General features: G+C 36.5%; 1 protein-coding gene across 1 annotated transcript in view; it reads left to right on the top strand.

Moving 5' to 3' along the window:
* The window catches only part of GLMN (glomulin, FKBP associated protein), a 50,284-nt gene that overhangs the window by 17,058 nt on the left and 5,847 nt on the right, over positions 1-27,379 (top strand). The window contains exons 8-16 of the mRNA XM_054592130.1: positions 5,380-5,567; positions 7,266-7,319; positions 8,642-8,672; positions 8,778-8,867; positions 9,788-9,829; positions 9,935-10,008; positions 11,134-11,218; positions 11,643-11,752; positions 12,544-12,601. Of these exons, the coding sequence (XP_054448105.1) occupies positions 5,380-5,567; positions 7,266-7,319; positions 8,642-8,672; positions 8,778-8,867; positions 9,788-9,829; positions 9,935-10,008; positions 11,134-11,218; positions 11,643-11,752; positions 12,544-12,601 (732 nt within the window). The remainder of the gene's footprint in view (positions 1-5,379; positions 5,568-7,265; positions 7,320-8,641; positions 8,673-8,777; positions 8,868-9,787; positions 9,830-9,934; positions 10,009-11,133; positions 11,219-11,642; positions 11,753-12,543; positions 12,602-27,379) is intronic.

Raw genomic sequence — 27,379 nt, 5'->3', positions numbered from 1 at the left:
TTAAAGATAAAGAGAGAATCTTAAAAGCAGCAAGAGAAAAGAAGTTAGTTACCTACAGGGGAGTTCCCATAAGACTGTCAGCTGATTTCTCAAAAGAAACTTTGCAGGCTAAGAGGGATTGGCAAGAAACGTCAAAGTCACGAAAAGCAGGGACCTACAGCCAAGATTGCTCTACCCAGCAAATGGAATGGAAGGGTAGATAGTAAGCTTCCCAGGCAAGAAAAATTGTAAAGGAGTTCATCATCACCAAAGCACTATTATGTGAAATGTTAAAGGGACTTATTTAGGAAAAAGAAGATCAAAACTATTAACAAAATGGCAATATACATATCTATCAACAATTGAATCTAAAAAACTAAGCAAACAAGCAGAACAGAGAATCATGGATTTGGAGAGCATTTTGATGATTGTCTGATGGGAGGACGGTGTTGGAAAGTTGGTGGAGAGGTGAGGAGATTAAGAAGTACAAATAGGGAGTTACAGAATAGCCATGGGAATGTAGAATACAGTATAGGAAATGGAGTAGGCAAGGAACTTACCCGCATGACCCATGGACATGAACAGTGGTGTGGTGATTCCCTGAGAGTGTGGGGAGTATAGGGGGGCAAAGGAAGAAAAATCAGGACAGCTGTAATATAATCAAAATATTTTAAAAACAAGAGTATAGTCTTCATTGTTGCCAATGCTAGAGTACCATATAATTTCCTGGATACAGTATAAACACCATCACATATATGTACCTGATTTTGAGGGAGGGAACAAAAGTTAGAAACAGTTAAAGGATTTTAAGCCTGGCAGTGATGTAATCATATTGTGTTTTGGATTCATCACTTTAATGGAGGATGAACTTAACTGATATAAGATTGGAAATAGGGAGACCAGTTAGGTGTCTTTTTGGAGTTAAATTAAGAATGATGAGAACCTGAGTATGGAAATAGTGGTGGAGATGAAGAGGAGCAGGTGGATTTGAGAACTTTATTGTAGGTAAAATTTAAAAATTTTGGTTGATTCGATTTAGAAGCATAGTAACAAGGTTAGGTTGTGGATAAGTTTTTTGCTTGGGAAACTGGGCAGATGAAGATGTCAACAATTCAAATAGAGAATACAGAGCAAGGAGTGAGGAGGGGGGTTGAGCTTTAAAAACATGTTTCTTTTCATGAACATTTTAAAACATTCAGAAAAGTAGAAAAAACAGTATAATGTACCCTCCTGCACCCATTACCCAGCTTTACCAGTCTTGTTTTATCCTTGCTCTTTTTTGCTATAGTATTATTTTAAAGATTTTATTTATTTTTAGAGTGAGGGGAAGGGAGGGAGAGAAACATTGCTGTGAGAGAGAAACATTGATAGGTTGCCTCTCACATGTACCCCAACCTGGGACTGAACCTGCAACCCAAGATTTTGCCCTGACCAGGAATCAAACCAGCAACCTTTCTACTTTGTGAGACACTGCCAAACCAACTGAGCCATACCAGTCAGGGCCTGCTGTAGTATTTTATAGCAAGTCCTGGATTTATCATTATATCCATAAGTCTTTAGGTATGTTTCTTTAATTGGTAAGGACTTTTTAAAAAAACATAACCACAATGTCATTATGACACCTAACAATATTAACAATAATTTCTTAATATATGGCTAATACCCAGGGAGAGCAGGTTTTTAAGGAATAAATTTTGATTAAGGGTAGATGAGATCACCTAAAGAGGTAAATCAATGTGAGAAGAGAAAAGGGCTCAGGACTGAACTCTACAGCACTTAAGAGGAGCCCACCAAAGAGACCAGGGAAGAAGAGTAGTAGAAATATGACAGAAACTGGGGTAGCAGAGTTTTGGGAAGAAGGAAGTGATTGAGACTGTTAAGTGCAGCAGAGAGAGCCTGTAAAGGGTTGAAATGCATCCGTTGGATGTAGGAAATAAGATCGCATTGGTAATCTCAGCAAGAACAGTTTGAGTGGAGTATTAGAAACAAAAATATCAGTGGAGTGGATAAAGGAGTGCATGAAGAATGAGAAAAAGGAGATGACTAGTATAAGATATTCTTTCAAAGAGTTTGGAAGAGTAAAAAGGTGAGAAGCAACAGCTACAAGACATGGGTTTGGGGCATGGAGGTAGCAGGGGAGATAGGGAGGATTGAGCATGTTTATAGGCTAAAAGCATGGGAACCATTAAAAGGAGAAGAGACTTGTTCTGGGGTAACTGAAATAATGTGGATTGAGGAGAGCAGACAACTCGGCATAGGATCAAGGACACCTGGAGAGAAGGTTAGAGAGGGTATACACGAAGAGAAATTTGTAGTAGGAATGTAATATAATTGAGGGAAATCAGACGCATTGGCCTCAGATTTCTAGGTGAGGAAGATTTCTTGAGAATGAGGAAGTAGAAGTGGGGATTGAATAAGGAGCTTCAGGAAACTGGTAAGAGTTTGGAATACTGAGGGAAAAGAGAGATGGTGGAAGACCGTGAAAACCTTAGTAGAGCTAAGCATTCGGCTGGTTGGAGGCCACAACTGTGTTAATAACAGTCTATTTTTGTGTGATTTTCTACATTTAGCTTCCTGGGGTGTGGAAGTGGAGAATGTAGAGTACGCTATTTTTCCAAGGCTAGCATTTCATTGGGTAGATGCTGCTAAAGGAAATATTGGGTATAGATAGTTCAAATAACCAATAGTGTGTTGGTTGGTTAGGGAAAGAAGGGAATTAGGAGGAAACATATGGATAGATTAAAATGAAGGGACTGTAGGACTGGGAAGTCAGAGGTACAAAAGCAGTTTGGTGGGAGAGAGGGATTAAAAGGTTGTGGTCAGAAAATGAGATGCTGGAATTAGGTACCAAAATGGATTAGAAGTTAAGGTCACTAGAATTTAAAGATCAAGAACTATGAGGCTGGCCTGTTAGAAGAGCTATTTACATGAACATTCAACTTTCCCAGAGTCATAGCAGGATAGAGAAAAAGATTGTGAGCAGGTACCAAAGTCTTCAGTCAATGTTGAGAAATGACCAGGAAGTCAGCATATGACAGAGAGATGGACAGATAAAGGGCAGTATGAAAGGGAAAATGTGTTTTTCCTTGAGAGTGCTGGAAGAACCAAAATAATAGGAAGCCTCTACCCATACCACCCTTCCCCACTGCTGCCTTCCTGGCTGTGCGATATAAGCGGTATGAGAGTATGAGCAGCTCCCATTAGAAATCAGTCAGATGTAATTCCGTCAGTGAGACAGTGCAAGCATGTTGGGTGGAGGTTGAGGGTGTAGGGGAGCGTTTCTAAGATCACAGTGGAAGGAAGGAGCATTACAAGTAGAAAGAGCCAGCAGTGAAGAAGCCCAAAGCAATGAAGAATTAAGAGGTGAAATCAGGGTAAGAGATGAAGTGAGCAAGTGCCTTTTGTTCTATGCTCAGCTAAGTGTGCCATTGTAGAGTTTAATGGACTCAGCCATCCCTCCTTTGGCACAGGTTATTTTGACAGAGACTTGTTTGAATGTCCAAAAGCCTGCAACCTAGGAACATTTCTGAAAGGGCAGAGGCTGCCATGAAAAATTGGAGAGTGGCATGTATATCATGGGTCTGAGGAAGACTGCTGAATGCTGTGTGGATAGTGAAGACTGTAGAGTCTGGTTACATATGATGAGTTTTAAACAGGCTAATCTTACTCTAGGGGGGAAAAAAACATATGTAGTATTGGCTGAATGAAGAAATGGAGCTTCATGATTAAGAGGATATTTGGAATCTGAGCACAGGAAACTTGGTGTTATAGCTATAACAAGGATGCATGGCTTTGAAAATCGGTACAGCACTATATTTAGCATCTGGCCATTGAATAACAGTCTCTTGTGGCTGAGGATGACTTTCTATTCTTTTTGTGTTCTGAAATGATTTATGATGCTATCTGGAATCAGCAGATTTTAAAGTTTTATTTGGTTTTATAATTCCCAACTATATCTAGCCCAGTGCCTGGTACTCAAGCATTTATTGAATAAGTGAATGTCAGAAGATATTCATTCCGATTTAGCCATTTTGATCATTCCTTTTAATTTTTTTTACTTTTTATTGAATTTATTAGGGTGACATTGGTTAATAAAATTACATAGGTTTCAAGGGTACAGTTCTATATTAACATGATTTGTATATTATATTGTGTGTTCACCTTGTCATCGCCTTTTGACTTCTGTGTAGTAGTTTGTTGTGACTTTAACATTCTTACACATTTTTTGTGAAGCTTCTTAATTAATATTTGACATAGGTATTATGTCATTTTCTACATAAGGATACTGAGAGAAGTTATGTAATTCATCCCGTTTCACAGCTAGTAAGTGGTAGAGCCAAAATTCAGATAAACTCCATTGGATTATGAAGGTCAGGTGCTTTCTAGTATATCAAAAGTAGAAACAGTATAAGAGGTGTAGGAGTTATCTTATACTTTGAATTTCTTTTTTTCTCTTTTTCTGTCCTTAATAAAAAAAGATAAAACTGTAGTCTTATCTACTCATGCAGGAATGCTTCTCTTTCTTTTATGTCACAAGAGCCCATAGAATCTGAGTTATCGGCAACGTTTCCTCAACATTTGCTGCTCCTGAGCAGTATTCCTCTTGCCTACTCTGTATCTCGGTAGACAGAGGTCAGTGGTACATTGGTCCCAGAGTATTCTTCATCTGAGGCATTAACAGTCATTTCATGATATTTGTATGCGTCACATTTGTAGATTGCTCTCAAAAGTTTCTGAAGCACTTTTATATTAAAAATTGTGATAAAATATACATGACAAAATTTACTGTCTTAACTGTTTTTAACTATACAGTTCAGTAGTATCAAGTGCGTTCAGAATTGCCCTGCAACCATCACCACCATCAATCTCCAGAACTTTTTCATTCTCCTACTCAGTTCTTGCAGATTGTTGGCAAAATTTATTTTCTTGAAGCTATAGGGTTGATGTCCCCATTTTCTTGCTGGCTGTTGGCCAGAGATCACTTTCAGCTCCTAGAGGCTACCTGTAGTTCCTTGCCACACAGCCTTCTCCATAGGGTCTCTCATAATGTAGCAGCTTAGTTCTTTAAATCCAGCAGTGGGGGTTTCGGACTCTCAAGGAGGGCTTAGACCTTCTTTTTAAAACCTACCTGATTAAGGCAGGCCCACCAAAAACTGTTTCCCTTTTCAGTAACTCAAAAGCAACTGACTTGGGACCTTAATTACACCTGCAAAAATCCCATCACTTCTCTCATGTAACATAATATAATGATGGGGAAGCATCTCGCATGTTCTTTTGGTTAAAAGCAACTCTCATGGGTCCCACCCACACTCAAGGGGGAGGGGATTATATAAGATGTGAATATGGAGGGGCACACTAGAGTCTGTCTGCTATCGCTTCCTTTTTCTATCCATTTCACAGGGGTTTTTATCAGCAATTGGATACCCTTTCCCCAAAATGATTTTTAATCATGGAAGGAAAAAGAGGACTTGGGATTATCTTGAATTTGAGGAAGAAGAAGACAAACAATTAGCAGACTCTCTGGCTTCTCTGGCATATCTAGTATTTGTACAGGGCATCAGCATTGATCAGCTGCCAATGGTATTAAGGTAAGAGGTACTGTTTGGTCTATTCATGTATTCTAAAGGGAATATCATCAAGCTCATTCATCTAATGTCCAATATATGTTCATTACTGTACTAATACATTTTAAATGAAGTATAAACAAAAGCTCTCTTTTAAGTAATACTACTTATACTTCATTAAAGTCAGTAGTCAAGTAGTGAAAAGGGAGTAGGGTGGTGTTGAAATAGATATAAGGGAATGATAGAGACGAGAGAGAGAGAGTGTTAAATTGGGCTTGGTGTTGAAGCTGCTGGGACCACCCTGTACTATAAGCGAGGGAATTGGCCAGTAACCCCTGGGGTAGTCTGAATCACCATCATTTTTCCACTGGATTCCTGATGCAATCCTGAGTGGGTGTTTATCAGTCCCTTAATGAAAAACCTTCAATGGCTTCTTACTGCTGAGGATGAAGCCTCAATGCCTTCCCATGAGACAAACTTATGCATGATCTCCTGTTTGGAGGTCACCCCTACCACCTTTTTTCTTGTTTATTATGCTCCAGTAACAGATCTTCTTTTGGTTTCTTGTTCCCATATGTCACGAACCTTCCTGCTGTAGGGCCTTTGTATATGCTTAGAACCATCTTTATCCTTAACTGTCACTTTCTGAGGAAAAAGTCTTACACCACCCTATTTAGGTTGAATCTTCCTATTATAATTAGCTTGACCTTCCTTCTTTTCCCATGAAGTCTATCAAAGTTATTTTAAAATAAATAATTTTATAATACCTTTTGGGTGTTAAGGTCCATAGTAAGAATTATGTGTATGTCTTACAGGTCCTGAGTGTATTCCTTTGTGTACGTTTGTATATTTATGTAAGAAATACCTGGGATATGTTTGTATGTAAATATTACAGTAAAGGCTAGCACTTACATGCTCACCATGTATTAAACACTAGGCTAACAGTATTATATGCACTACCTAATCTGAATAATAACCCTATTAAATAGAGCATCTCATTTTATAGAGGAAAATAATAGGCTTAAACAAGTTAAGATACCACCCAAGACCATACAACTAATTAGTGGAATAGGTGGAATTTAAACAGTTCTATCTGACCCCAGAGCCTATCCTCTTAAGCACACTCTACTACCAAAATGATTTAAATCTGTATATTAATTTGCTGGGGCTACTGTAACAAAGTACCACAAACTAGATAGCTTAAAATAACAAAAATTTATTGTTTCTCAGTTCTGGAGGCTAGAAGTTTGAGGTCAAGATTCGTTCCTTCTGATGGCTGGGAGGGAGAACCTGTTCCATGCCTCTTTCCTACCTTCTGATGGTTTGCTGGCAACCCTTGAAGTTCCTTGGCTTGTAGATGCAAAACTCCCTTTTCTGCTTTCATGTTCATTTGCTGCTCTCCTTGTATGCATGCCTCTGTCAACATTTCCTTTTTTTCATAAGTCATATTGGATTAATCGTATTGGATTAGGACTCACACTAATGGTGTCAATTTAATTTGATTATCTCCAGGGTTGGGGGTTCTGTCTGCCTCTGCCCATTCCTACCCCAATTCTAAAAAAAGCCCTTATCACTAAATAAGGTCATATGCTGCGGTAAAGGTAGTGGTGGTTAGGATTCCAACATATCTTCTTTTGAGGGAGACAGTTCAACTCATAACAGTATGTATGTAAAATTTCTAAAAATACATGCATGTATGTATTTTTTTTTCTTCTATTTTAGCCCATCGTACCTTTTGCGATTTAATATGGGGCATATTGAAGTCTTTTTGCAAAGGTAAGATCATTCATGGCATCTCAGAATTTAGTAGTAGTGCTGACATAGTCCTTGTCAAGATCACGGGAGACTGCCTTCTGTATTCCAGGCCTTAATTAGTTAATTGGTTATTTTATAAAACAGTGAAGCACAGTATGTACAACAGAGACAGAAATGAGTCAAAATTTTTTCACATCAAAAACTTTTATATAAGGTGATTTCCAGTCTTCTATTTCTGAGGTTTCTTCCCTTTTTCAGAAGCTGGTAAATTAAAACACCTCTATTCCACTGTAACCTCCTCTGTCAAAGGAGGGGTGGTCAGTAAAATCAATCCATTTGTTTGCTTGATAGATACAATCTGTGTATCAAAGGGGAGGCAGTGAATTGAATCCACCTGTTAAAACTTAGATTGACAGTGATTTCAACAACTTCATTTGAGACTCTAAGAAGCAAGACTTTCTCTTTTCAAAAATTACAAAGTAACTTTAAGAATTTTGCAAAACTATATGCTGTGTTTTCTTTTCTTACAACATGTTTAAATTTTATCTTGAGATCAGTCAGGGCCTTTCAGTACTATCTCTAGGAACACCAGTGGCAGTTTATCAATCCCGTCTCTTCCCAGGTGAAGAAAAACTTTTAACAGGACAAATGTCCAAAGCCTCAGCCTATAAAACAGGAGTTTCCAAGGGTCTCCTGGCACAAGTAGTTATTAACTCTTAAATTTACTGTATTACACCTTTTTACATTCTTTTTATTTACATTCTTTTTATTTAGTTTCTGTTATATTCATACAATGAGAGTATGTATTGGATCTTAAATTCTATATTCCTCAGATTTCAAAGCTGTTTAGTCATTGAGCCAAAAACATAACACTTCTAACTCCTTGCATGGTTAGAATAAGAACCTAGAGCCTAACATAAGTTTTTTTTTGCCAGATCTTAAATATTTAATTAACAGTGATTAAATATTATTGCAAATGGAAAGCATTTAATTTTTTTATATAAAAAGAACCGAAAAGATTTTTCAGATTAATCAACTGGAATACAAAGTACTACATTGGGTATAATTGACTCCTTAGCACTTGCTGTTTGAAGATCTTATGGTTTGATACCATGAAACAAGCCCTGAGTGAGCTGATTTTGGTCATATTTGGATGTCATTAGCCAAATAAAAAAAATCAGTGATGGATTAAGAATTTTGACTAAGTTCTTTAACAGAATTTCTCCTTAATGATACATATGTTTCAAGTCTTTAAATTTCAATTTTTTATTTTTCCTAAAACACAGAATCTAAAGAAATTTAGAAAATCATGTCAGTAAATTAATTCTAATATTCTCTTCCAGAACAGAAGAGTCTGTTTTGTCCAAAGGACTGGTAAGATTTGTTTTCACCCATCATAATTTAAATTCATAGTCATGCCAACAAATACAGCTGTTGATTTTACTGTGTATGTGTTTCCGCATATATTTTAATCTGTAGGATCTGTTGGAGAATGGTTTGTTGAGAATAGAAGACAACAGTCTACTTCACCAGTACTTAGAAATCAAGAGTTTTCTCACTGTACCTCAGGTAAGTAAAATAATGGATTCTAATCTTAAAAATAACCCCCTTCCTATTCTGAATTTAAGTAAAGTAGTGGTCTTTCCAGACTCCTCTCCCACTTTCTTCTCCATATCTGTTGAAAACTTCAGTGCCATGCTAACCAATAGGACTTCCTGTGGTGGTGAAAGTGTCCTGTTATCTGTAGAGTACAGTATGAAAGCCATTAGCCACACTGAATACTAGAAATGTGGCTAGTATGACTAAGGAACTGAATTTTAAATTTAATGTAATTTAAATTAATTAAATTTAAATTAGCTGTATGTGGCTAGTGGCTACCATAGTTGACAGCATTAGCATCTAGTGTCAAAACAAAATTTTCTTCTTTAACACTTCGTTTCTTTAGGGACCTTAGAAAATGAAGCTCCTTTATTTTTATTATAATTCAAGTCCTCAAGGCTTCAGCAAAGCATGCATTGGCTGCTTTTTAGAAAGACATTTTGTTTTTCCCTCTAATGATACATTTTGCCTTGTACTGTCTGTTATCATAGCCAAATAGGTCCTTAGAGGTCTCCAGAGAGATTTGTTCTTCCATTATTTAAATAGAAAAACATGGCTTTTGTTAGTGCACTAAGCCTAAGTATTTTTAATGATGGATCATATTTCTGCGTGTTTGATACCATTTTTTCGCCACTCCAGACATAATTGAAAATTAGCATTCATTTCTAAGTTTATAATTTTGCTGCACCCCGCTCCATATCAAAATGGATTGTGCTAAGCTTCATATAGACCTATAGTAGAATAAAAGATTTGGGGGAAATTTTACTTCATTTTTAAATCTTCTACCTTCAGTTCTTTGAATTGTTAGTATCTGCCATTGATGATATACTTGTTTCTTTGAAGTCAGCCTGATCTCTTCACATCTGAATTAAAAATCTTTTTATTTCCAGAGCTTAGTCAAAGTAATGACACTCTGCCCTGTTGAGATATTGGTATGTAAATGTTTTCGGACTAAATGATGAGTTACAGTGAGAAATTTTAATAAACAATTTAATCTTTATTCAGTTTATGTAACAATATTATTTCTTTCATTTTAGAGGAAAAAGGGTTTAGCTATGCTTCAGCTATATATTAACAAGTTGGATTCTCAAGGCAAATATACGTTATTTAGGTATGTATTAGAATGGAAGTGTGTGGTTGGTTAAAAACCAAATTAAAGCCACTTAATTATTCCAGGTTATAATATTTCTGTATGTTTTAAATGCAATTCAGCTCTACTTTGTAAACCATATTATAATAAGTTGTGTCATCTGTGATGGATAGAGAAGGGTTAATCAGATATTATGGATACATATATATGTACATATATATTACATGAATAATAGTATATGTTTTATCCAATTAATTGAGATACTATTAAAAAAAACTTCCAAGATTAAACAGATTTATAAGGGTCCTGCTAGAACTTTACATATGTCAATAATTTCCATTATTCACAGTTGAAATTAATGGCTCTAGAGTCATGAATAGGCTATTCACTTTAAGTTAATAGTTGAGCTTATTAATAGTGCTATTTGAGGGGAGAAAGTAACTCTGTGAGTTAAAGAAGAGCCAAGTTTCTGTAAAAGGCCAAATAGTAACTACAGGCTTTATGGGCTAGTCCCCGTTGCAGCTGCTCAATTTTGTCTTTTAGTGAGGTAGGTATGTTCCAATAAAACTGGCTGCAGGCTGGATTTGGCCTGCAGATCTTACTTTGTTGTCATCTAGGTAATAAAAATCAGTTAAAAACAGATTTGGGTATCGTTGAAGGGTTAAGAAGTCTTCTTTGGGATTGGCCAGAACTAACACTGTTGATCCTATCTTTTCTTCATTTGCAGGTATATGAAATCTCAATTTTATGCTTACGTCTTATACTTGCTCTGCTCCATTCCTCAGATTGATTTTCCTTTCTTTGCAATTAAGTTAGTCCAACCAGACTAGCTTACTTTCCCAGGGAATAATTTGGGGAGTTTGTAGGTGATTTTACTAGTGTCCATTCTTGCCATGTTAAATCATTGCAACTATATGCATAAAAAGATTCAAATTTGATTTGATCTAGTTAAAATAGAATTTGTTAGTTAGAGCAGTAACCAGAATAGGTGACTTTGTAGTTGGTTAATCATCTTGCTAATTGTCTTCACTGGTTTTTGTATTCCTAGAAATAGCACATGGCCCATTTGAATTTGTAACACTTGTATCATCATTATACATTATAATGCAGTTCAGGATAATTTTAAATTTTAATTTTGCTTTCAAGGTGCTTACTGAATACAAGTAATCACTCAGGTGTGGAGGCCTTTGTTATTCAAAATATCAAAAATCAAATTGACATATCATTAAAGGTAAGGGCATTGCTAAGGTATCACTTATCAATTTATTTTGTAGGATTTATTTATTTGTGGAATACATTAATGTGGATTTTTGCCCTGTGGATTTTTTTTCTATTTCTATCCTTAAGGTATATATATTTCTCATTTCTGTTTCTTTTTTAAAAACCTGAACTTTGAAACTTTCTTAATTATAGATTTAAAATGTACTCCTCATGCTGAAAACATGACTTCTTTTTATTTTGCTGTACACTTCTGAAATATTAGTGGAAACTGAAATCTAATCTGTTTGTGAATACTCAGTAATAGTTTAATAGTTAAATATGTGATAGTTTATTTTTGTAGTAACAAGTTATTAGAAAACACCTTTATCAAGCTATTATTTAAAGTAATAATACTTTACATAATAGTATTTCTCAGTTTTTCTTTTGCTTTACAGAGAACACATAACAACAAATGGTTTACAGGACCACAGCTAATTTCTCTCCTAGATTTGGTACTCTTTCTCCCAGAGGGTGCTGAAACAGATCTACTGCAAAACTCAGATAGGTGAGGTGATCATTACTAAGGTTCACAAAGTAAATTGATAATAAAATGGGAAACCTAAAGTAATAAACCATATTTTCCTGATTTTACGTGATCTGTGGTTAAGTCATAAAAATACCTAAACATTTTCACATTTAAGTAATTAGGTACTATGTAAAAACATAATCAAAAACCCTTCTTTCTAGAAGTACGACCAACAGTATGATTTTGTACCTTTAACACACCCAGCATTCTAGTATAGCTCATAGAGATCTGCAACTACAGCATTGGTGACCAAAAACTAAGAATCTCATGTGTATAACTCATGCAAAGTGTATGTGTTTAGGTTTTATTGTTTGTTTTGTTTTCTAGGACATCATGTTTTCATACAGAACATGTAATTTTACTTTCATTATACTATTGTAGAATGGATGTTGAGAAATGGTTATTGGCATTTATTAAAGGAACCTGAAAATTCAGGAAGCAACAGATGATAGTCAAATATTAAGGATAATAAGGCTTCCTTGGGGATAAAAAATAATAGTGTTTTTCACAGTTGTATTTTGTTAACTTGGAGATCAAGAATGATAAGTATGACTACTCCAAAAGATTGGTTAAAGGGAATACACAGTTATACACAGATTTTTAACTGCATAGTTTGGCACCCCTAACCCCTGCATTGTTCAAGGGTCATTTGTACTTTTAATGTTAAAAATATAAAAGTATACCCTAGGTTTTAGCTAACTTTATTCACTGAAATTACTGTTGATTTTATAAAACTGTACTGTAAGTAACAAACTATTTTTAATTTACAGGATAATGGCTTCATTAAATTTATTGAGGTATTTGGTTATCAAAGATAATGACAATCAAGTAAGTTTTTTTGTGAGTATATTAAAAATGCATAAGGAGTGTTTCAGATTTTCCTACCAATATCTACTCAGGCCAGCATTTCATATCTTACCTAGCTAGAAAGGCTGGAAGACATGCCAGCAATCATTCTGAAAGCTGAATTCCCAGGAGCCCTTACCACCTCACATACAGCTTCCCTTTCCGTTTCCTGTTGTGTCTCTGCTCTCTTGCTGTAAGCATTGCTTAGACCTTGTAGGTAGGTAGGTTGGAAGTTTAAGTCAACTAACCTTTTGTAGCTCCACATTTATTTGGGTGTCTTCCTCCGTTGCCTCACATCTATCTGTTAGTCATGATTTCAGTCTGAACTGTATAAAATAAAACCGTCTGATAATTTGATGTCCTCTCAGACATGACAAATCAAAGCGTTTTCAGCACTAGTCTGTTAACAGCACCTTTTGGGTAATGTGTAGGAAGTTGGATTTATTTTTAATAGTGCATCATTAGAGGTATTCAATAAATAGAAAACTATTTGAAGTTTTGTCATACAGTAAAATCACATTTGCTTTTTATCATCTCTCTTTCTACCTACTTTGTTCTAATAGTTGCTTTCCCTGTGTGTCACATCTATTAACTTTAACTACCCGAATCGCATGTGTTGTTAATCTGTTTCTTTTCTTTAGAAAGTAATAAAAGAAATGAAAGTAATTGACTTTTATTTTGATGCCAAAGAGATTTTTTTAAAAAAGTAAATCATGATTTGGAATGAAAACTTTATGAAAAAAATAGCAGTTTGCTTCACTCTTAATTAAATCTAGTCCACTCAGTGATTTCACCTATTCATAGTCCCTCTAATGCCAAAAAGTTATTTGCTATCATTGACTAGTGCTTACTCTGTGCCAGGGTTCTTTTCTAACATTGTATTGTGAAATTTTTCAAAGACAGCCAAGTTGAAAGCCTGTTAAAGTGATCACTGACTTACCTACATTCTTATTCTTACCATGTATCCACCCATCAGTCTCTTAAACTTTTTGACACATTTCAAGGTAAACTGTAAACATTAGCATACTTTCCCCTAAATATTTCAGCATGTATTTCATTAAGTAGAGTTAAATATCTGTCTATAGTTTTTCTTTGAGTTAAAATTTACATAAAATGAAATGGACAGATTTTAAGTGTATATTCACAGAGTTTTAACAAATGCATAGATCTGTATTTTCCAAATCCTTATCAACTACAGAATACTACTGCCATTGCATGAAGTTCCCTGTTTCCCAACCCAGTTAATTCTGACCTCATCACTGCACACCCCTCTCTACCCCGCCAGTGGCAACCACTATTCTGGCCAGGTGCTATATATATCATTTATTCTTCACAATGCTGTAAATACTCTTTAGTTTTCACTTATCATAGGTAACATAGGCACAGGAAGGATCTTTAATTTGCACAAAGACACACCTAGTGGCCAGAACCTTTGAATCACAAACTAGTAAATCCTAATGCCTAATGGAGTTTCTGATAAAAGTAGAAAAAATAATAAGTAAAATTCAACATCAGTGGAGATCCTTTTTCAGGAAGGTGTCCTTAGGGTAAGGTATGAGTTTTAACTTTTTCAGTAATCCAGAAAGGCTGTGCCTATAGATGATCTGATTTGCTTGATAGGAAGACAAAGAATATTCTTAAGAGTTGATAGGTTTATCAGGTATGTAGCACCCCATACTACAGGGGCAGCAGCTGGGCCTCTGCCTAGAGAGGGAACACAGAGCACTGTAGCATTGTGTAGTGTCAGCTGTGATGTTCACAGCTAATGCTTCCCTTTTATTTGGCTTGAACATTATATGGTGAAGAAAAGGATATAACTAGCTTATAAGATTGGTTTCTTATTTAATGGATTTTAAATTTTCTTTGAGATCAAATATCCCAAAGTATTACTGCCATCCAAGTTACCATAAGAATGATTGTACTAAGGAAATTAGCAAAAAAAAACCAGCCTGAGGCAGCAACCTGACATCTTCTCAGGCAGCTTAAGAGCCTGTTCTTCATGGATGCATTTCTCGTCTCCCAATGTAGTAGGTTATGTATAAATGAGAGGCAAATCTGTTTGTTGTAGTTAATCAAAAAATGACAGCTTGTGAGTTTACAGAAATTTTGATTAAAGGAGAAATAAGATACTCCAGTGATTCTGACTTTTGGGCATTTCTATTCAAAACAACTCCCACCAGTCAGTACCTATTTTTGAGCAGCTAAGTGTGCTGAGAGGATAACTAGTCAGATGAAAGCTGAAAAGCAGTTCAGAAAGTTGTACAGGAAAATTAAATAAGAACCAGAATCTTTGAATACAAAACAAAGTGATTCATAACTGAATAATAATCTATTTCTTTTCCTGCTATTTTGGGTTTCTGTTAGCTGACTTAACTCTTTTCACAAGTCATTCTCTTCTTCATCCTACTATTTCATGCCTCTTTATCTCTCTGCATAAGTTACAGGCCTCTTCTCCCACACTTCATTTTCACATAACTTTTCTTGAACTTTGAACCTCCATCTCTACTGATAAAACCAACTTAGTTTTTATATCTAATGTTCTCTATTATTTGGTAGGTATCTTTAAATATGGGTTAGTTTTGAATTACAATAATATTCTAATACATAGTCTATAATAATTGTATATTTTACTGATGTAATTTCTATTTATATCATTTCCTATCCACCTGCTTACGCCTATTCTTTTTCTTAACTAAGTCATGATTGTAATTTGTAGAATAGAAGCAATGTGAGATTGTAAAGGCCACAAGTACCAGGAATTTTTAAGAATTATGTAATGTATGAATATATGCTTTTTATTTAGGAAACAAACTATAAATATCTGGCATATATACGCATACATATAATTCTACGTATTCCAGTTTTGGGTTTTCCTTTAAATTGTTTCTTTCTCCAAGATTAAAACATGCCCCTTTGTCATTTGCAGAGACACATGATTTAGTGATAAACATTACTTAATATTCAAGTAATAGAGGTTCTATAATATTACTTCATAAATAAAAAGTCATACAGATCAGCAGAAAGGGGGAAACGGTATTATGTATTTTCTTCCTTTTATTTGTTCATTATCATGGTTGACTATATCCTTTGCAAGTTCCCTGTTTGTTCTGGCAATAAATTTCATTGTGGAGTAGAACTGCCCATCTTCCTTTTGTGACATTACGCAGCTCTGAATTTTGGAATATATGGTTAAGCTGAAAAGATTTCAGAACTACTTCGTCAGTGAGATTGAAAGCAAGTCCTGGATATTGAAAGCAAGTGTTTGTGAATATTTCAAATTTTTATCCTTATAACAGTTTTTTAAAAAATACTAAGTTACTTTCTGTAGACATTCAAGATAAAAGGAATCTTAAAATTATGTTTTGTAGTTTTTTAAAAAGTTCTAGTAACCTTAATGTTAATTGTGAAGTTAAATATACTGTCTGTAAAATAGTCAAGTTTTATAATCAAATTATATTGATAACCTTTGTATTTTCAAAATGAATTTTATTGAGGGAGATATTTTTCTCAAATTCATGGCAATTGCAAAACTTTCATCCAGCATGTATAAAATTGCACTCAAAGTCTTTTTTTATTGGATTTATTGGGGTGACATTGGTTAATAAAATTGTATGTTTCAGGTGTACAGTTTTATAATACATCAACTGTATAATGTGTTGTGTGCTAACCACTCCAAGTCAAGTCTCCTTCCATTGCCATTTATTTCCCCTGTACCATTTTCTACCTCCTCTACTCCGCTTTCCCTCTGGTAATCATTATACTGTTTGCATCTGTGAGTTTTTTGTTTTTGTTTTGTTTTGTTTGCTTAATCCTTGCACATTTTTTTCATCCAGCCCCACAACTTGCCTCCCCTCTGACAGCTGTCAGTCTGTTCTCTATCTGTGAGTCTGTCTCTGTTATGTTAGTTTATTTTATTCATTAAGTTCCACATATGAGTAAAATCATATAGTACTTGTCTTTTTCTGAGTGGCTTATTTCTTTTTCTTTCTTTTTTTTTAGCTTTATTTTAATTTATTTTTTTCAAATACATTTGTCTCTGCCTCCCCCCCACCACTTTCCCTTGCCCCCACCCTTCTTCTCTCCCTCAGCTCTTCCCCTTTGGTTTTGTCCTTGAGTCCTTGCTATATGTTCCTTGACTTTCCCCTTCCCTTCCTTTTCCCTGCCCCTCCTCCCTCCTTCCCTCTTGTCTCTCTTGATTTCTTTTCCTTTCAGTGTTGCTGGTCTTATTTTCCTTGCATCTTTGTATGTTGGTTAGGTTCCGCTTATAGGTGAGATCGTATGGTATTTGTCTTTCGCCCCCTGGCTTATTTCGCTTAGCATAATGCTCTCCAGTTCCATCCATGCTGTCTCGAAGTTTAGTAGTTCTTTTTTTCTTTCTGCTGCGTAGTATTCCATTGTGTATATGTACCATCATTTTTTGATCCAATCATTTACTGATGGGCATTTAGGTTGCTTCCAACACTTGGCTATTGTAAATTGTGCTGCTATGAACATTGGGGTGCATAGGTTCTTTTGTATTGGAGTTTTGGTGTTCTTAGGGTATAGTCCCAGCAGGGGAATCACTGGATCAAAAGGCAGTTCCATTTTCAGCTTTTTGAGGAAATTCCACACTGCTTTCGACAGTGGCTGCACCAGTCTGCATTCCCACCAACAGGGTACTAGGGTTCCCTTTTCTCCACAGCTTCGCCAGCACCTGTTGTTTGTGGATCTGTTTATGATGGCCATTCTGACCGGTGTGAGGTGGTACCTCATGGTAGTTTTGATCTGCATTTCTCTGATGGCTAGTGATGCTGAGCATCCTTTCAAATGCCTCTAGGCCCTCTGTATCTCCTCCTTGGAAAAGCGTCTGCCCAGGTCCTTTGCCCATTTTTTAACTGGATCGTTTGTCTTCTTGGAGTGGAGTCGAGTGAGTTCTTTATATATCTTGGAGATCAAACCTCTATCTGATGTATCATTAGCAAATATATTTTCCCATACAGTTGGCTCCCTTTTCATTTTGCTGATGTTTTATTTAGCCGTGCAGAAGCTTCTTATTTTGATGAGGTCCCACTTGTTTATTCTTTCCTTTATGTCCCTTGCTTTAGGAGACATATCAGTGAAAAAATTGCTGCGTGGGATATCTGAGAGTTTCATGCCAAAGTTCTCCTCTAGGACTTTGATGGTGTTGCGACTTATATTTAAGTCTTTGATCCATCTTGAGTTTATTTTTGTGTATGGTGTCAGCTGATGATCCAATTTCAATTTTTTGCATGTAGCCGTCCAGCTCTCCCAACACCATTTGTTGAAGAGGCTATTATTGCTCCATTTTATGCTTCTGCCCCCTTTGTCAAATATTAGATGCCCATAGAGACCTGGGCTTATTTCTGGGCTTTCTATTCTGTTCCACTGGTCTATGGATCTGTTCTTGTGCCAGTACCAGATTGTTTTGAGTATAGTGGCTTTGTAATATAGTTTGATGTCTGGTATTGTGATCCCTCCTACTTAGTTTTTCTTTCTCAAAATTGCTGCGGCTCTTCCAGGTCATTTATGGTTCCATATAAATTTTTGAAATGTCTGTTCTATTTCTGTGAAATACGTCATTGGTATCTTAATAGAGATTGCATTGAATCTATAAATTGCTTTGGGTAGTATGGACATTTTGATGATATTAATTCTTCCAATCCATGAGCACGGTATATACTTCCATTTATTTGTGTCTTCCTTCATTTCTTTTTTCAATGTGGTATAGTTTTCTGAGTACAGGTCTGTTATGTCTTTGGTTAAATTTATGCCTAGGTACTTTATTTTTCTTCTTGCTATATCGAATGGTATTTTTTTTCTCATTTCTTCTTTGTCTATTGCATTGCTGGTATACAAAAATGCCTTTGATTTCTGAATGTTGACTTTGTATCCTGCTGTTTTGCCAAATTCACTTATTAGGTTGAGGAGTTTTTCGGTAGTCTACAGGGTTCTCTATGTACACTATCATGTCATCTGCAAACAATGATAGGATAGCTTTACTTCCTCCTTTCCTATTTGGATGCCTTTTATCTCTTTCTCTTGTCTGACCGCTGTGGCTAGGACTTCCAATACGATGTTGAAAAGAAGCGGTGAGAGCGGACATCCTTGTCGTGTTCCCGATCTTAGTGGGAAAGCTTTCAGTTTTTGCCCGTTGAGTATGATATTGGCTGTAGGTTTTTCATATATGGCCTTTATTACGTTGAGGAATGCCCCATTTATTCCCATTTTACTGAGTGTTTTGATCATAAATGGGTGCTGTACCTTGTCAAATGCTTTTTCTGCATCTATCGATATGATCATGTGGTTTTTGTCTTGTCTTTTATTTATGTGATGTATTACGTTTATTGACTTGCCTATATTGAACCATCATTGCATCCCAGGGATGAATCCCACTTGATCGTGGTGGATAATCTTTTGAATGTATTGCTGGATGCGGTTTGCCAATATTTTGTGGAGGATTTTAGCATCTATGTTCATCAGCGAAATTGGCCTGTAGTTTTCTTCCTTGGTAGGGTCTTTATCTGGTTTTGGGATTAGGGTGATGCTGGCCTCATAGAAAGAGTCTGGGAGTCTTCCCTCCTCTTGGATTTTTTGGAATATTCTGAGAAGGACAGGGGTTAGCTCTTCCTTAAATGTTTTGTAAAATTCTCCTGTGAAATCATCCGGCCCTGGGCTTTTGTGTGCCGGGAGTTTCTTGATTACTGCTTCAATTTCCCCAGCTGTTATCGGTCTGTTCAAGCTTTCTGTTTCTTCCTCCTTCAGTGTTGGAAGATTATACTTTTCTAAAAATTTGTCCATATCATCAAGATTTTCAAATTTCTTGGCATATAATTGTTCATAGTAGTTTCTGACGATCCTTTTTATTTCTGTGGTATCAGTTGTTATTTCTCCTCTTTCATTTCTGATATTATTAATTTGGGTCCTCTCCCTTTTTTTCTTGATGAGTCTGCTTAAAGGCTCAATTTTATTTATCTTTTCAAAGAACCAGCTTCTGGATTGGTTGATCCTCTGAATTGTTCTTTTTGTCTCTATGTCATTCAGTTCTGCTCTAATCTTGACTATTTCCTTCCTTCTACTTGCTCTGGGATTCATTTGTTGTTGTTTCTCCAATTCTTGAAGTTGTAGTGTTAGGTCTTTTATTTGAAATGTTTCTATATTTTTTAGGTAAGCCTGTATTGCTATGAACTTCCCCACAGCCTTTGCTGTGTCCCATAGGTTTTGGACTGTTGTCTGTTCATTTTCATTTGTTTCCAGAAATTTTTTGATTTCTTCTCTTATCTCATTATTGACCCATTCATTGTTTAATAGTCTACTGTTCAGTCTCCATGAGTTTGCAAGTTTTTGAAGTTTCTCTTTGAGGTTGATTTCCAGTTTCAAGCCCTTGTGGTCCAAGAAAAAGTTTGGTATTATTTCAATTTTCCTGAATTTGCTGAGGTTTGCTTTGTGTCCTATCATGTGGTCTGTCTTTGAAAAACTGCCATGAGCCTTTGAAAAGAATGTGTATTTTTCTTCTTTGGGATATAAGGTTCTATATGTCAGTTAAGTCTCTTTGATTCAGTGTGTCATTCAGCGCCACAATATGTTTATTAATGTTTTGTTTGGAAGATCTGTCCATTTTTGACAGTGGGGTGTTGCAATCCCCTACTATCAGTGTGTTGCTGTCTATATCTTTTTTGAAGTCATCCAACAATTTCCTTATAAACTTGGGGGCTCCTATATTGGGAGCATATAAGTTTACAATGTTGATGTCTTCTTGATAGATTCTTCCTTTAAGTATGATAAAGTGCCCCTCTGGGTCTCTCTTTATGGCCTTTGTTTTGAAATCTACTTTGTCTGATACAAGTATGGCAACCCCGGCCTTTTTCTCTTGCCCATTTGCTTGGAATATTTTTTTCCAACCCTTTACTTTAAATCTGTGTAGGTGTCTTGCTCTGAGGTGGATCTCTTGTAGGCAGCATATGTGTGGGTCATGTTTTCTTATCCATTCAGCTACCCTGTGTCTTTTGATTGGGGCATTTAGTCCATTCACATTGAGAGATATTGCTGATAGAAACTTACTCATCTTTTCTCTTTGTACCTGTGTTCCTCTCTCTCTCATTCTTTTCCTTCATCTGCTTAAACCAGTCCCCTTAGCATATCTTGGAGTGCTGGTTTGGTGGAGATGTATTCTTTTAGCCTTCTCTTGTCTGGGAAACTCTGTATTTCTCCTTCTATTTCAATGGAGAGCCTAGCTGGGTAGAGCAGCCTTGGCTGTAGGCCCTTGCTTTTCATGGCTTGGAATATTTGTTGCCATTCCCTTCTGGCTTGTAGTGTTTCTGTTGAGAAGTCAGCTCCTAGGTGAATCGGGGCCCCCTTGTATGTTACTTTCTCCTTCTCCCTTGCTGCCTTGAGGATTCTCTCTTTGTCTTTGATAGTTGCCATTTTAATGATGATGTGTCTTGGAGTGGACCTCTTTGAGTCCCTCTTGAGTGGGGTCCTGTGTGTCTCCTGGATCCATGAGAGCCTTTCTCTCCTCAAATTTGGGAAATTTTCCATCGTTACTTTTTCGAGGAGGTTCTCTATCCCTTGCTCCTCCTCTTCTCCTTCTGGTATCCCTATTATGCGGATATTATTGCGTTTCAGGTTGTCCTGCATTTCCCTAAATGACTCTTCATTCTTTTTGAGTCGTTTTTCCATTTCTTGTTCTTTCTGGGAACTTCTTTCTACCTTATCCTCCATCTCACTGATTCGATCCTCGGCTTCATCCAGCCTGCTTTGGATTCCTTCTACTGTGTTCTTCAATTCAGAAATGGTATTCTTCATATCCTCTTGTGTCTTCTTGATAGTTTCTATGTCCTTTTACAGGCTGATATAGTTTGCTGTAAGATCCTGATAGTTTCTCTGCAGTTTGTCATCGTTATCTTTGAGCTGGCTGAGCTCATTGAGCTTCCTTAGAACCATTGTTTTGAATTCAGTATCTGATAGTTCCCTTGCCTCTATTTCATTTAGCTCTCTCTGTGGGGAGTCCCCTTTCCCACTCACTTGGGGGGAACTTCTTTTTCTTCCCATTTTTGTGTAAGTCTGTTAAGTATTTTTGTCCTTTACTTTTCTTTCTGGGCCTGCCTCTGATGATGTCAGTTGTTGACCCTATTGGACCTTGGGTTGTTTGTTTGAGCCTTCCAGCAGTCTAATGCCTGTGTCTGACTCCTGCTTCGAGCAGCTCTGTGACCCCTTCGGTCAGGGCTGGGCTATTTTTTGGGATCTCTCTGCACTCATGCGGGCTCCTTGAGTGCGCTCCCAGCGCGGCAGGATCCCCCGCCTGCCTGGGCTCGCATGTACTTGCCCCAGACCACGGGGCTTATTTGCAACCTCTTGTACTCATCTGGCCCCCCTGGCCGGCGAGCTCCGCGGCACTGGTCAGTTTAGGGTCTTCTATTGTGTATTTTCCCCGCTTTTTGCTCTTTGAGTGCATTGCTTGCGCTTGCCAAATGGGGACTACGGAAATGGGAGGAAGTCAGCTCCAGGACTCTCCGGTTAATCCTGTCTCTGCTATCTCCTCCAGGGACTCTGGGCAGCTCTACTAATTTTGTGGGCCGCTCTGCAATCGCGGGCGGGCGGGTCAATTTACACCTGCCCTTGCGGCTCTGTGCACTCCCTCACAGGTTGTATCTGTGCCAATCTGTGGGAGGCCTTGCTGGCCGGTGCAAGCTTTCGCCAGCCTGCGCGGGTCACACACACGCTCGCCAACCCTCGACGGTCACTTGGTGCAAGTGTGCGCGCCTGCACTGGGTAGTTTTGGGGTGTCTATGTGTGCTTTTCGGCTTTTGGCTCTTTGGGGGTGTGGCCTCTTCCCGCACAATGGAGACTACGGCAAGGAGAAGGAGTCGGGACTCCCTGGTTCCTCCTCCCATTCTTTCCCCAACGCCTCAGTTTCTAGTCTGTCCTCAGGGGTCTCTGGGCAGTTCTGTGACCCCTTCGGTGACTGGCTTATTTCACTTAGCATAATGGTCTCTAGGTCCGTCCATACTGTTGCAAAGTGTAAGATTCCCTTTTTTTTTTTTTGGCTGAGCAATATTTCATTGTGTGAATGTACCACAGTTTTGTATCTACTCATCTACTGATGGACACTTGGGCTACTTCCAAATCTTGGCTATTGTAAATAACAGTGGAGTGAACAGGTGTTCATCTATTCTTTTAAATTAGAGTTTCAGGCTTTTTCAGATATATTCCCAGATCAAAATCTTTTTTATTAGAAGAAAAATAAGTAAAAGTAGAAAACCATGGTGAAGTTGAACAGGTGATCTGAAATTGTAAATAGCAACAATGTTCAGAAATATATTGACTGTCTAATTAGTAAACTTTGACTTTGTTTGAGCCACATTTTAAAAATAAGTGTAAGACGTTAAAATTAATATTATGTAAAATACAGTTTCATCAAAACTAGATGTCCAGTTAAAATGATACAGACTAAATATGTTTTAGGTTTTGCCTATTTACTGAATTGGAAATATACTGTGTGTCTTTAAAACTTAAAGTGGAAATTTCTGACAGGAATGACAAGTGACAGCAGGAGTCTAGCAATTATCTTTTTGTCAGAAACACTGCCAAAGTTGTTTGAAATCAGTGTAATTTATTTTGGAAAGCATTGGTATCTAAGGAAATCCCTCTAGGTCTTATATACTGTAAAGATGGTGAAAATTGTTAATTTTAAAAGTTCACTGAATAGCCACTCTTGAAACTTTTTCGGTGATTAGAGGTAAGCATGACTACTGTATCATATCAAAGTTTATTTATTATTCCTTTGGAAAGCTCTAGGTAGGACATGTGAACTCAGGAATAACATTCATATTTTTATAGTTGAAAAACAATATCATTTGGCTAATATTTTCAAAGACTGAGTAGCAAAGTTGACATACATGTCTGATTTTCTGGCATGCATAAGATGAAATTTCAAACTGTAGGGAAAAGTGATTATATATTTTCACATGTTAAACTTATCTATGGGTTGCAGAAGACTTTATTATTATAGCGGTAAAGGCTGAAATGTAATTGCTTTAAGTAATATATGTTCCTGGCATTAAACAATAGAATATTAATAATGAATATATTCTGAATATAATAAAATTAGATATATTGTTACATCTCATTTCTCTCATAAACTTGTAATCATTACTTTCTAAGAGAGAAATTTAAAACATTTAGGAAAAATGTTTGATAAAAGATACGTTTGCTTTTAAAATCCTGTATCAGTAAGCAATTAGGGTAATAAACTTGCTGGCTGAAGAGAACTGATGAAGTTTATTTCTTCATTCACACCAAAGATTGAATATGAAACATTAAGTTTATCATCATTTTGGAAATAAAATCTCAAAGAATTCCTGTCGCTAAATAAAAGTGAAAGGGTAAAGAAGAAATTTCAACATAGAGCAATTTTTAAAAAAGAAAACCTTTTCCTGTCTTTGAGAGGTATGGTTTTGTAAATATTTTCTTCCAAAGAGCAGAAATTTTTAATTTGATGAAATCCAACATATCAATTTTATTGTTTTATATGAGTTACACTATTTAGGTTCTATGAAATCTTTGCTCAACCCAAGGTCACAAAAAAAATTTTTTTAAGTGTTTTATTTTCCTCTTTTGTTTTAAATTTTATTTTTCAATTACAGTTTACAGTCAATATTATTTTGTATTAGTTTCAGGTATACAGCATAGTGGATAGACAATCACATACTTTATTAAGTATTCCCCCTGATATTTCCAGTATACATAGTTATTACAATATTATTTTTTTAATATTTATTCTTTAGGGAGAGGGGAAGGGAGGAAGAAAGAGAGGGAGAGAAACATTGCTGTGTGAGAGAAACATGGACTGGTTACCTTTTGCATGCCTCCAACCAGGGGCGTGCCCCGCAACCCAGACATGTGTACCCTGACTGGGAATTAAATTGCCAACCTTTCAGTTCTCGGGCCAGTGCCCAGCTTACTGAGCCGCAACAGCCAGGACACGAAAATCTTCTCATAGAAGTTTTATAGTTTAAAATTTTGTATTTAGATCGGTGATCCATTTCAAGTAAATTTTTTAGATAGTGTGACGATTGGGCTAAAATTTTTTTGTTTTGACTCCAGCACCAGTTCTTAAAAAAATCTATCCTTAACTTGTTGAATTGTCTTGGTTAATCTGTCAAAAATAAATTTACTGTACAAGTGTAGGTCTGTTTCGGGGCTCTATTCTGTTCCATTGACTTTTACCAGTACTACTATATTGATTACCATAGTGTGAGTCTTAAATTTGTTCTTCAAAATATTTTGACCATTTTTAGGTCCTTTGCATTCCATATGCATTTCAGAATCATTTTGTCAATTTCTCCTTGTAAAGGAAAAAAAAACTCTTGTATTTCTCTATTCTCAATACTTCACTTTTTCTTAAAAACGATTTTATTTAATTTTTAGAGGGGAAGGGAAAGGGAAAAGGAGGGAGAGAAACATCAATGTGTTGTTGTCCCTCGTGCACCCCCTACTGGGGACCTGGCCTGCAACCCAGGCATGTGTCCTGATTGGGTTGTGGGCAAGGTCCCCCGCATTTTGCAGGCCAGCACTCAATCCACTGAGTCACAGTAGCCAGGGCTCAGTACTTCACTTTTTTTAAGTGAGTGCAGTAAATGTTTATATTTGACAAAACTAGGTGTGAGTAAAAGGGTATTTTCTCTGTACTCTTTTATGTTTGTGTTTTGATTTGTAGGTGGTCATCAGTAATCTTTGTAGCCTTGAAAGCCTTCAATGATACTGCTTAGTAGTAGTGTGTTCTACACGTAAGCTTAGAGAGAAAGGGGAAGAAGATTAAAGGGTGGAGGGGATAGAGAAAGGTGAAAGACTAGAGAGAGGGATGAACAGAGAACTGAGAGCAGTGGGTGCAGGTGGTAGAGTAGCATGCTCAATAGCCTGTGTGACAGCACTGGTTGAAGAAGTGCCCACTGCACTACCACTATCCCACGTTTTCCATGAGAAGAGAAGAAAACTTTCTATTATAGAAATCGAAGTTTAAAAACAATTTTAAATGTTTTTTAAAGTGTACAGTTAAAACAGGTTCATTTAAAAATCAATTTAAATAAGCAAAAAGGGACAATCAAAATCACACCATCCATTGATATTGTAGTGTATGCCGTAAGCTTTATACCAGCATATCTATATATACTATTCTTTTTTAACAATAACATCACACTATAGGAATCATACAGTTCGTAACCTTTTTTAAAAATTTATTTTTATTCAGTTACAGTTTTCCTGCTTTTTTCCCTGTTTCTTTCCCCTGCCCCATTCCCCCACCCCATTGTTTATGTCTGTGAGTCCTCTATGTAACCTTTTCTTCACTCACCAGTATGTACCAAAGAACAGTATTTTAATGGCTTTGTAGTTTCCCATTGTGTAGATGTATCACAAGATTTACTTAACTAATCTCCTATTGTGAAATATTTTCATTACTTCCAATTTTTCACTAAACATTTTTGTAAACATCTCTGCTATGGAATCATTACAACATACATTTTTTTAAAAGACTTTATGTTTACAGAGAGGGGAAAGGAGGGATAAAGAGGGAACAATGATGTGCGAGAGAAACTGCAATTGGTTGCCCATCTGGGGACCTGGCCTGCAACCCAAGTGTGTGTGCCCAGACTGGGAATCAAACCCACAACTTTTCTGTCCACAGACTGGCGCTTAGTCCACTGAGCCAGGACACAACATACATTTTTAATCACTTCCCCAGGATAAGTTCATAGATGCTGAATGAAAATGTATGCATAAATTTGAAGTCATAGGTTCTTGATAGTTCCTCTCAAGAACTTCACTTTTTCTAGCATTATAAGAGTAAAGAGTAAAGGACAAACTTAAAAGAATATGTGTGACAGTCACTTATGAATTATTCACCATAGATAAATAGATTTTATCTGGAGGACTGTATGGAAAATGTCATAATACTTGAATCAAAAGAAGTTCATTACAAAATAGGTTTTCAAGTAGTCCATTCTAGTTAAGGTTAAGTGGTTTCTTAAGTTTCCTTTCTTTTTTTACCTTAAATTTTTATTTTTCAATTAAAGTTGACATACAATATTATGTTAGTTTCAGATGTACGACCTAGTGATTAGACATTATATAACTTACTAAGTTATCACCCCAATAAATCTGGTACCCATCTGATACCATACATATTCATTACAATATTATTGATTATACTCCCTATTCTGTACCTTACTTACATCCTCATGACTAATCTGTAACTACCAATTTATATTTCTTAATTCTTTTACCCTTTTCACTCATTCCCCCAAACTTCCTCCCATTTTAAAGAAGACCCTTTCACATTTCTTGCAATACTGGTTTGGTGGTGATGAACTCTTTTAGCTTTTTCTTAGCTGGAAAACTCTATCTGTCCTTTGATTTTGAATGATAGTTTTGCTGGGTAATCTTGGTTTTAGGTCCTTGCTTTTCATCACAGTGAATATTTCTTTTCACTCCCTTCTGGTCTTCAGAGTTCTGTTGAGAAATCAGCTGACAGTCTTATGGGAGCTCCCTTTAGGTAATCACTTTTCTCTTTGTAGGTAACTGCTTTTCGTTTGCTTAAGATTCTCTGTCTTCAACATTTGACACTTTAATTATGGTGTGTCTTGGAGTGGGCCTCTTTGGATTCATCTTGTTTGGGACTTTGCACTTTTTGCACTTGTATGTGTATTTCCTTCACCAGGTTAGGGAATTTTTCTGTCATTATTTTTTCACATAGGTTTTCAATTC

Source organism: Pteronotus mesoamericanus, unplaced genomic scaffold, assembly GCF_021234165.1.
Source record: "Pteronotus mesoamericanus isolate MK-2021 breed Mesoamerican mustached bat unplaced genomic scaffold, CSHL_Meso_final scaffold_31, whole genome shotgun sequence".
Taxonomy (NCBI): domain Eukaryota; kingdom Metazoa; phylum Chordata; class Mammalia; order Chiroptera; family Mormoopidae; genus Pteronotus; species Pteronotus mesoamericanus.
This window is presented reverse-complemented; position numbering and strand designations above follow the sequence as displayed.